Consider the following 11799-nt stretch of genomic DNA (forward strand, 5'->3'; position numbering starts at 1 on the left):
GAGAGAGATCGCCACGGGACCTCGGGACCTATGATGTTGCATGGAGAGTGTAACGTGGTGATAATTTCAGTGTGTCATATGATGAGAATGAATCCTGTAATAAATATCATTTTGAAAATGGATGTGTAAGGCAGGTCGAGCTACATCCGCCCTGTTGCAGTATACACTTCCGGGGTCATATACAGACTGAAGCTCCTTCACACGGTGAACGAAATGCAGCCGAACGAAATGCTTACACATCGCAACGCGACATCCTCACACTTCGAATGAACCGATAAAGGGAAGCAATCCACACACCACCTGATATACTCCACTTATTGTATTGTAAATGCCATCGACCAATGGACTCGGCCTCCGGATCTGTCAGTACATCGTTGTTAGGGGCCGAGCATTAAATGCAAGAGATCATCTTTCATTGTGGAACTCCCACTGCACCGTCCTTTCGCACATTACGGGCAGTTCGTGAAGATCTCTCTTTACCTCCCCATAATGGTCCCCTTGGTGTCTGGTGTAAGGTTAAACATGGAGTGCATCTTCCTCTAAACTATCCAATCACACACTCCCACGTACAGACACACAGCCGTCCCATCATTGATTGCCAATTCAGACATAGAGGCAAACTTCACAACATCCCATCACACACTCGTGTGGTTTGACACTGCGCGAAACATCTTTTACACCGACCCATAACTGACTCACAGGGCCCTTGTTAAAACTCAGAACTATATTACTTATGCCACCTCTTACAAATAAGGGAAGTAAGGTTGCTGTTCTTTGCTGTGGTTCAATTTTATCTCCGAGTGTTATGGACCAACTTCCACAAACTGAGCTTTTAAGTCTTCTGGCTTCAGAAAACTCTTTATGGCCTAGTCTGGGCCTTAAACCCATTCCACCCATTGGGTGTGCAGAACATCACCGTCTGGACTGGCCTGCTTCAAATGTGCCATCAAACCCCTTCTCTACGTCTCCACCTGCCACATCTTCCTCCAGGTGCAGAAGCTTCAGTTTCAGTAGACATTGCAATATTTACGAGTTAGGTTCAGTAACTTCTGGACACGCTGTGCTGGTAAAATTACATTGCAAGAGAAGTGGAAACTCGCTTTGCTTCTTGACCCTGGTTGTGACGGACATCTATCTGTCTATCTGTCTGTCTATCTGTCTGTCTATCTGTCTATCTGTCTATCCATCTGTCTGTCTATCTGTCTGTCTGTCTATCTGTCTATCTATCTGTCTATCTATCTAAACACAAAGTACACTGTAAACCGTCTGGGTAGTCTCCAGCCCCTTGGTATGAACATCGAATTCTCCAATTTCCAGTAATTCCCTCCCTCTCCCTTCCCCCATCCCAGTTTCATTCTGCCTCCTCTTCCAGCTGCCTATCACCTCTCTCATGATTCTGCCTTCTTCTACTACCCATAGTGCTTTCCCCTTACATTCCTTCTTCACCTCTCCTGCCTATCCCCTCCCTGCTTCCCCTCCCCCACACCTTGATCTTTCCTGATTGGTTTCTCACCTGGCACCTTCCACCCTCCCCCCACATTCTTTATAGGGCCCCTGCCCCCTCCTTCACCAATCCTGACGAAGGGTCTCGGCCCGAAACGGTGACTGCTCATTTCAACCGATGCTGCCCGACCTGCTTTCATCCAGTTTTTGTACGTGTCTATCTATCTATCTATCCATCCTACTACCTATCTATCCATCCTACTATCTATCTATCCATCCTAATATCTATCTATCCATCCATACTACTATCTATCTATCCATCCATCCTACTATCTATCTATCCATCCTACTATCTATCTATCCATCCATACTACTATCTATCTATCCATCCATACTACTATCTATCTATCCATCCATCCTACTATCTATCTATCCATCCTACTATCTATCTATCCATCCATCCTACTATCTATCTATCTATCCATCCTACTATCTATCTATCTCTCCATCCTACTATCTATCTATCTATCCATACTACTATCTATCTATCTCGATACAGCGCGAAATATCACACCATGCCACTCAGCAATCCCTCAATTTAATCCTAATCTAACGATGGGACAATTTACAATGACTAATCAATCGACCATTCGTGCTGGATTGAGTATCGAGCTAGCAGCTCGGCCTCATATAAAGTCCTGTCCAGAGCTACAGAAACGGCAAAAATGCCACCCGACTCGCACACAAGGCGCGAGAAGGAACACCAACAACAGTTAAGCTCATAAATCTTCTCAATAATGATCCCCTGCTATAGCCTCATACCAATGTTGTCAGATTCCCCGATCTAGAAGTCAGGAGAATCCTTATTTCCCTTCTGAAGAACGGGGCAATATTCGGCGCACACCAGTTTCCCGGAATTTCACCTTTAACTGGAGAATACGAAGATCTTTCTGAAGGCACCAGCAATCTTTTTTACCTTCTCAGTCCCCAAGACCCTGAAATTATGCTTTTCAATGGGAACAATTCCACCTCTCGGTTAATCTGAAAGAGTCCCCGCTCATGAGTGCTCTCCATACTGAACTCACCGACATCCACTTCAATCCCCCTGAGAAATACTGACACAAAGTACTCACTGAGGACACCTCCCACACCCTCCCCCCACCTCAAACACCCTTCTTTATTGCCGTGTCGTCAGATACTCTATTATCCACGGGACCTCACTGTGGGTGTCAAATACTCTGTTTAATCCTATTTGATGTAATTAGATTGAGTAGTCAGGGAGTCAAAGGTAACGGGGAGAAGACAGGAGAATGAGGTTGAGGGGGTTAGTGAAATGGTCTTATGGAAATGTTTCTTTGTTCTCCACAGTCAGCTCAGTGTTACCTCTTTCCAAAATTAGTTGCTTCTGGTCGGACGTTTTGGACACACGCCCATTTCACACACTGCCGGGGTGTGAAAACAAAACACAGTGAAGGTCTGTCTACAGTGTTGCACTCAGAATCCCAGACTCAGACATGGAGTGAGACTCCCTCCACTCTGCCTCATCACACGGTTCCAGGGTCAGCCACGGGGTCCTGCTCCCGGGGCTCCGTTCCCCCAAACGGTCCCGGAGTCAGACACACGGTGAAGCTGCCTGGATTCTCCACTCCACTCTCACACACACACACAGTAACATGTGAACATGTGGTTACCACTTCTCTCTCGGTCACATGGGCTGAATTTCCTCTCACTGAGCAGGTTGGTCTTTCATAGCCGCGGGGTTTGACCCGTGAAGCTGGTTCCCCACTGTGGACCTCTCCTAGACCAGGCTCCAGCTTCAGCGCACTTCGCCCTGTCAGGATCTACCTCGAGCCTCGGACAATCCTTCGCCGCACAGTTGCAGTTCAGCACAGGCGGAACGATTTGGGATCTGAGTCCACCTGTCGAGGGTTGGCCTGGATCACGGACTGAGCCAGAGATTCTGGGGAAGGTGAGCTGAAACGAGGGTGGAGTGTCTGGAGGAAGGGGCCCTGGCAGAGACTTTCGGAGTTGGTAATCCCGGGTGACCGAAGGCAGAGGGGTGACGGAGCGTCGTGAAGGGTTGTGGTCTGAAAACGGGAGAATCGAACTAGATAGATAGATACTTTATTCATCCCCATGGGGAAATTCAACATTTTTTCCAATGTCCCATACACTTATTGTAGCAAAACTAATTACATACAATACTTAACTCAGTAAAAATATGATATGCATCTAAAGTCACCCTCTCAAAAAGCATTAATAAATAGCTTTTTAAAAGTTCTTAAATACATTGAATGGTAACTTAAGCTCAGTCCTAACCCCGGCACTTTATCTTACTCCTGGCGGTTGAATTGTAAAGCCGAATGGCATTGGGGAGTATTGACCTCTTCATCCTGTCTGAGGAGCATTGCATCGATAGTAACCTGTCGCTGAAACTGCTTCTCTGTCTCTGGATGGTGCTATGTAGAGGATGTTCAGGGTTTTCCATAATTTACCGTAGCCTACTCAGCGCCCTTCGCTCTGCTACCGATGTTAAACTCTCCAGTTCTTTGCCCACGACAGAGCCCGCCTTCCTTACCAGCTTATTAAGACGTGAGGCGTCCCTCTTCTTAGTGCCAGTTTGCAAGGAAGAGGAAAAGTTTCTCTTACCCTTACGTGCTGCTTCGACAGAAAAACACAGGCTGGTGCTGAAATGTGGAACGAGGGCAGAGCTGAGGCAATCTCATTCGGCCGGGGCTTTTACGGGGCGGACTGCCAGGACAGGTGGTAGATCCAGCAGACGAATGAGAATGTTACACTTCTTTTGGCCTATTCGCCTCTCCAGTAAATGCGTGTCATCCGGTATTTTGCATTTCTAACCAGCAGCATGATTGCTGTCTGCCGTATCTCTGTGTCTTGTAATTTGATAAACTTCACTTCAGCGTCGAGGAAAACAAAGTCTGACTAATTTTAAGCTCTTACCCTGTCGACCAGTCATCGTCCCAGTGATAATCTTCCCTCTCTCAAATCCTCCACAATGTTCCTATAATGAGTGTGGTGAACTACATATCAGTCTGGACTGCTCCTGTGGCTCCTCCCACAGACCCCTGTATAAAGGCGATTGAGGCCTGAGCCCGGCCTCATTCCCCAGGGTGTAGTGTTGTTCATTCTTCCAGTCAATAAAAGCCGATACCTCGCTTCTTACGTCTCAGAGTGAGTTATTGATGGTGCATCAGTGAGACAGTTCGAAATGCTCACAATACTCGGAGGGTAGCCTAACGGATGCATTACAACATGATTTCCTGGCTCTTAAGGTCCTGCTTTTAACTCCATGATTTCCCCTTGTAGTTGAAGTTTGAAATTTACAACCTCCCACTCGCCTGGATAACGCTCTATCTGCCCATGTCTCCAGCATATCTGTATCTGATCTATATGCTGCTGTATTTGAGAAACTTCATGACTGGCCTTAGTACTAGCAATCTTGGGTCATGTGCAAATTGACCAATTTTCCCTCTACAATTTGACCACATCGCGGGAGGGACAGTGAGAATGGAGCGCCACACTACATGAGGGAGCACTGCATTGTGGGAGGAACGGTGAGAACGGAACTACGGGCTGAGGAAAGGACAGCGGGGTGTCCTTTCAATACAATTATATATTTCAATATAAAAGGAAAAGTTAAAAGTTTGAGAGAGCCATGGTTTTCAAGGGATATTGGAAACTTGGTATGGGAAAAGAAAGATATAGGTAGCATGGAGTAAATGAGGTGCTCGAGGAATATAAAGAATATAAGAAGAACCTTAAAGAAATTAGAAAAGCTAAAAGAAGATATGAGGTTGCTTCGGCAAGTGAGATGAAAATAATCCGAAAGGTTTCTACAGTTATATTAATAGCAAAAGGATAGTGAGGGATAAAACTGGTCCCTTAGAGAATCAGAGTGGACAGCTATGTGTGGAGCCGAAAGAGATGGGCCAGATTTTGAACAATTTCTTTTCTTCGGTATTCACTAAGGAGAAGGATATTGAATGGTGTAAGGTAAGGGAAACAAGTAGGGAAGTTATGGAAACTATGACGATTAAAGAGGAGGAAGTACTGGCGCTTTTAAGGAATATAAAAGTGGATAAATCTTCGGGTCCTGACAGGATTTTCCCTAGGACCTTGAGGGAAGTTAGTGTAGAAATAGCAAGGGCTCTGACAGAAATATTTCAAATGTCATTAGAAACGGGGATGGTGCCAGAGGATTGGCGCATTGCTCATGTGATTCCATTGTTTAAAAAGGGTTCTAAGAGTAAACCTAGCAATTATAGGCCTGTCAGTTTGACGTCAGTGGTGGGTAAATTAATTGAAAGTATTCTTAGAGATGGTATATATAATTATCTGGATAGACAGGGTCTGATTAGGAACAGTCAACATGGATTTGTGCATGGAAGGTCATGTTTGACAAATCTTATTATTCCACACGGAAGGTTAGTTAGGAAGGTTCAATCATTAGGTATTAATATTGAAGTAGTAAAATGGATTCAACAGTGGCTGGATGGGAGATGCCAGAGAGTAGTGGTGGATAACTGTTTGTCAGGTTGGAGGCCGGTGACTAGTGGTGTGCCTCAGGGATCTGTACTGGGTCCAATGTTGTTTGTCATATACATTAATGATCTGGATGATGGGGTGGTAAATTGGATTAGTAAGTATGCAGATGATACTAAGGTAGGTGGCATTGTGGATAATGAAGTAGGTTTTCAAAGCCTGCAGAGAGATTTAGGCCAGTTAGAAGAGTGGGCTGAACGATGGCAGATGGAGTTTAATGCTGATAAGTGTGAGGTGCTACATTTTGGTAGGAATAATCCAAACAGGACATACATTGTAAATGGTAGGGCATTGAAGAATGCAGTGGAACAGAGTGATCTAGGAATAATGGTGCATAGTTCCCTGAAGGTGGAATCTCATGTGGATAGGGTGGTGAAGAAAGCTTTTGGTATGCTGGCCTTTATGAATCAGAGCATTGAGTATAGGAGTTGGGATGTAATGTTAAAATTGTACAAAGCATTGGTGAGGCCGAATTTGGAGTATTGTGTACAGTTCTGGTCACCAAATTATAGGAAAGATGTCAATAAAATAGAGAGAGTATAGCGAAGATTTACTAGAATGTTACCTGGGTTTCAGCACCTAAGTTATAGGGAAAGATAGAACAAGTTAGGTCTTTATTCTTTGGAGCGTAGAGGGTTGAGGGGGGACTTGATAGAGGTATTTAAAATTTTGAGGAGGATAGATAGAGTTGACGTGGACAGGCTTTTTCCATTGAGAGTAGGGGAGATTCAAACAAGAGGACAAGATTTGAGAGTTAGGGGGCGAAAGTTTAGGGGTAACATGAGGGGGAATTTTTTTACTCAGAGAGTGGTAGCTGTGTTGCACGAGCTTCCAGTGGAAGTGGTAGAGGCAGGTTCGGTATTGTCATTTAAAGTAAAATTGGATAGGTATATGGACAGGAAAGGAATGGAGGGTTATGGGCAGAATGCGGGCAAGTGGGACTAGGTGAGAGTGAGCGTTCGGCACGGACTAGAAGGGCCGAACGGCCTGTTTCCAGGCTGGAATTGTTATACGGGTAGGATCTCGGCTTTGGGGGCGCTGCGATGGAGAAAGGATCGTCTGGCCAGTCATTTGCCCCCGGATTTCTCCATGTCATTGTGTCAATGTCCTTCCCTCCTCCTCCTTTCCTCTGCCATCCCTGCTCTCCCTTCCCCCCTCCTTCCATTTTCCCTAACCTAATCATCTCCGTAATATGTTCTCCCAACAGGTCAGACATGTCGAGCCCTGAAGATCATCACCGGGTCCAATTCAGCTTCATCAGCCATGCGAATTGGTCCGGTCAGCAAGTGTCCGTGATCTTGTCCATGATCATCTTCACCATCGCATTCCTGCTGGGCGTCCCCGGCAACAGCGCAGTCATCTGGGTGACGGGCTTCAAGATGAAGAGGAGCGTCCACTCTGTGTGTTTCCTGAACCTCGCCGTGGCGGACCTGGCTTTCTGCCTCACCCTCCCCTTCTGGATGGTCAACCTCGCCCTCCGAGGCTCCTGGGTCAGAGGTGACATCGCCTTCAATTTGCTCCTCTTCTCCATCTGCCTGAATGGGTCCGCCAGCGTCCTCCTGTTGACCGTGATCAGCATCTTCCGCTGCCTGTCTGTCACTCAGCCCATCTGGTGCCGGCGGTATCTCCGCCAGTGTTGGGCGCATGTGGCATGCAGCGCGGCCTGGGTCTTCGCCTTGCTCATCTGCTTGATCGCCCTACTACATCCCAAGCTACACCTTGGGAATAGCATCTGGAATATGTTGAAGGTAACTTGGGCCGTCTTTATCTTCCTCATCCCTATCCTGGTCATGGCTGTCTGCTATTTCCTGATTGTCCGGAAACTACCCGCGGACGAGTTCACCAAGTCCAGGAAATCTGTCCGCGTCATCTGGACCGTGATCGTCGTCTTTATCATCTGCTGGTTCCCGTACCACATTAGCAGCGCGGCCACGTACTTTTCCGGATATTTCAGCTTGATCTGGCATGACGTGGCCCTCGCCATGGCTTCCTTCAACAGCGCCCTCAACCCCCTTCTCTACGTCTTCGTCGGCCGCAAATTCCGCCAGGTTTTCAAACGCTCACTGGCCAGCTCGCTCCGTCTTGCCTTCACAGAGTTAGAGAACGATCTTCCTGATAACGCTGTCTCAACAAGCAGAGATTATGAAGGAGCCGCTTCGTTGACCCTCAGCTGAGCGAGATTCTTTGAAGACGCACAAGGTGGGCGTTCGACAGCGAAGTGTTTCCCCAGTGCGGGGCTCTGTACACAACTGGACAACTCTCTGTTACACCTATTGCTAATAATTGCACATCTCCTTTTTCTCGGCTTTCGCGGGACACGAGACAAGGACGTCCGTTAAGTCCTTTGTTATTTGATTTGGTGCTGGAACCCTTGGCTATTGCACTTCATGAAGCTAAAGATCTTCATGGATTTCCTCTTCAGGGAACTATGCACCATTATTCCTAGATCACTCTGTTCTACTGCATTCCTCAATGCCCTACCATTTCCCATGTATGTCCTATTTTGATTAGTCCTACCAAAATGTAGCACCTCACACTTGCATATTTCAAAATACCTCTTTTTTTTAACTAAGAAGTTTTTTGATCAGGTTGACTATTATTTCATCTTTTGTTCGGAATAATAAAAGACCAAGAATTGGTAATTATCAATTACAAAAATTAAAAAAAGATGGAGGTCTTGCTTTTCCTAATTCAAGAATGTATTATTGGGCTGTCAATATACGTTATATGTGTTTTTGGTTATACTGGGCTGATAGAAATGAACGACCACCTTGGGCTGATTTGGAATTGAATGCTGTGAAAGTTTCACTTAACCTCATTATTAGGAGCTTCTCTACCCGTACAACAGGCCAAAATTACTAATTTGAATTTATATCCTGTGATTAAACTGTCATTACGGATATGGTTCCAGTTCCATAATTTTTTAATCTCAAAAAATTAAAACTTTTTAGTTTAATTTATTGAAATTATTTATTTAAACCTTCACTAAGTGATCCTACCTTTCTTCTTTGGAGGAATAAAGGAGTTTATTCCTTCACGGACCTGTTCCAAGATGGCTGATTGATGTCTTTTGAGAAATTAGTAACTAAATACTCTCTCTCGTATTCACATTTCCAGTAATATCTTCAGGTCAGACACTTCTTACAAAAATACTTAAGTAATCTTCCATGTATACAATATTCTGACCTGTTAGATATTATTTTAAAAATTAATCCTTTAGTGAAGGGTTTTGTTGGGAAAATTTATTATTTATTGTTACAACAGCACAATTACCCTTCACTTAAGATTAAACAAGATTTGAAGAGAGAGCTTAACATGACTCTGATAACAGAAGATTGGTTGCGGATTTTGAAGTTGGTTAACTCTTCTTCGATTTGTGCCAGTCACTCTTTAATTCAATTTAAAATTGTACATCGTTACTGTTTGACAAAGGAGAGACAGTCTAAAATGTTTCCTAACGTTGATAGTCAGTGTGACAGATGTAAAACCGAGACAGCCACATTGACACGTATGTTTTGGTCGTGTTCTGTACTGAAACATTTTGGAAATCTATTTTCTCCACAATTTCTAAACTTTTAAGAATTAATTTATAATCTCATAAATTGACAGTTTTATTTGGTATAATCCCTCAATATATACATGGTATTTCTCCATCAGACCAACATGTAATTTCATTCATTACATTATTGGCCAGAAGGGCTATTTTGTTGAAATGGAAAGATGTTTCTGCTCCTACTTTGTTGCAATGGTTCTCTCAGATGATGTTATGTCTTAGTTTGGAGAAAATCAGAAGTCAAACTTTTGATACTCGATTTGATTTTGAGAAAAGGTGGTGTTCATTTGCCCGCTACTGTCATCTGATTTGAGTTAATTAATATGGTTTCCTTCCGGTTTTTCTTTCGATGGATTTGAGTTGGCGGATTGATGTTTTTCTTCTATGGGAGTGTGTATGATGTCTCGCTCTGGGGTCGTGCTCCCCATGGGTTTTGTTTATCAGTTTGTAGGTTTTTTTTAGTTAGTTAGTAGGGGTTCTTTCTTTTCCTTCTTTTTCTTTCAAAAATATTCTTAACACTTTATTTTTTTAATTAGAAACATAGAAATTTACAGCACATTACAGGCCCCTCGGCCCACAATGTTGGCTGACCATGAACCTACTCTAGAAACTGCCTAGAATTTCCCCATCGCATTGCCCTCTATTTATCTAAGCCCATCTATGGGTCTCTTAAAAGATTACTATTGATATATTGCCTAGCTTTGTTAATAAGTTATTTGTTATTGTACATAATGACATATTGACTTAATGTAACTTTTTTGTTGATCTTCAATAATAATTAATAAAAAAGATCTTAAAATGAAGAAATTACCAAAGGTTACCCAATCACTGGCTTGTTCTTCCTTACATTCACGTTACGCCCATCATCTACTGTAAGCCTGCAGGCCCATCCTCAGCTCCATCATCCTGGTCCCCATGCCCTGCCACACTTGGAGTTTTGGGCCCTCTATCTAATAAAAATTGTGCGGACATTGGAGAGGGACCGGAAGAGGTTGACGAGGATGATCCTGTGAATGCAGGGGTTAATATACGAGGAGTATTTAATGGCTCTGGGCCAGTACTCAGTTGGATGTAACAAACTGAGGAGGGATCTCATTGAAACCTTTTGAATTTTGTAAGACCTGGATGTGGGGGAGTCTAGGACCGGAGGGCACAACCTCAGAATAGAGGGACATCCATTGACAACAGAGGTGAGGAATGTTTTTTAGCCAGAGGGTAGTGAATCTGTGGAATTCATTGCTACAGACGGCTATGCTGGCCAAGTCACTGGGTATATTTAAAGCTTAAGTAGATGGATTATTGATTAGCAAGGGGAGTAGGCAGGAGAATGGGTTTAAGAGGGATAATAAATCAGCCAATCAGCAGAGCAGACTCGATGGGCCGAATGAGCTAATTTTGCTCCAATGTCTTAAGGCTTTCATATTTGATTTCCCAAATAACGATTGAGATTGTGGCATAATGAATTCTGAGCCGCTGTTGGGTATATTCAGGAATTTTGTAACTGCCCAGCGAGCATGTTTGAGATTATGTCTTGTCTTCGGCACGTGTTCCCAGTGTGTCAACTCACGTCACTCTGCAGATGCGCAGAGGAGAGCATCGAAACACGGAGTGGAAGCTGGACCGTGACAGACAGGACGGGCTCCACAATGGGTCGTCAAAACTGCCCAACGCATCGCCAGCACCCGCCGACCTGCCATCACGGACACAGACACAGAAAGGGGCCGGAAACGGGCCAGTAACACCAGGGAGGACCCACCCACCCAGTTTGTCCCTCTCCCGTCAGGGAGGAGGCTACGTCGAACCACAGAATCAAAAACAAACGCGAGAAAGTCTGCAGAATGTGGAAATCCCAGAGTGACACACACACACACACACACTCACACACAGACACACGCACACTCACACATGCCCACACAGACACACACACACACACACACCAACACACACACAGACACACACACACTCACACATACCCACACAGACACACTCACACACACACTCACACACAGACACACGCACACTCACACATGCCCACACAGACACACTCACACACACATACTTGCATACACACACACACAGACACACACGCTCACACACACACAGACAGAGATACGCACACACACACAGAAAGGTGCCTGATGGGCCAGTAACACCAGGGAGGATACACCCACCCGGTTTGTCCCTCTCCCATCAGGGAGGAGGCTACGTCGAACCACAGAATCAGAAACAAACACGAGAAA

The 11799-nt window shown here is 44.8% G+C and overlaps 1 protein-coding gene across 1 annotated transcript; it reads left to right on the top strand.

Moving 5' to 3' along the window:
- Positions 1-7220: 7220 nt before the first annotated feature.
- Positions 7221-8180, top strand: LOC140715706 (C3a anaphylatoxin chemotactic receptor-like). Its single transcript, XM_073028076.1, has one exon. It carries the CDS (start codon positions 7221-7223, stop codon positions 8178-8180), a length of 960 nt encoding a protein of 319 aa, XP_072884177.1.
- The last annotated feature ends 3619 nt before the right edge of the window (positions 8181-11799 follow it).

The sequence above is a fragment of the Hemitrygon akajei genome, chromosome 24 (genome assembly GCF_048418815.1).
Source record: "Hemitrygon akajei chromosome 24, sHemAka1.3, whole genome shotgun sequence".
NCBI lineage: Eukaryota > Metazoa > Chordata > Chondrichthyes > Myliobatiformes > Dasyatidae > Hemitrygon > Hemitrygon akajei.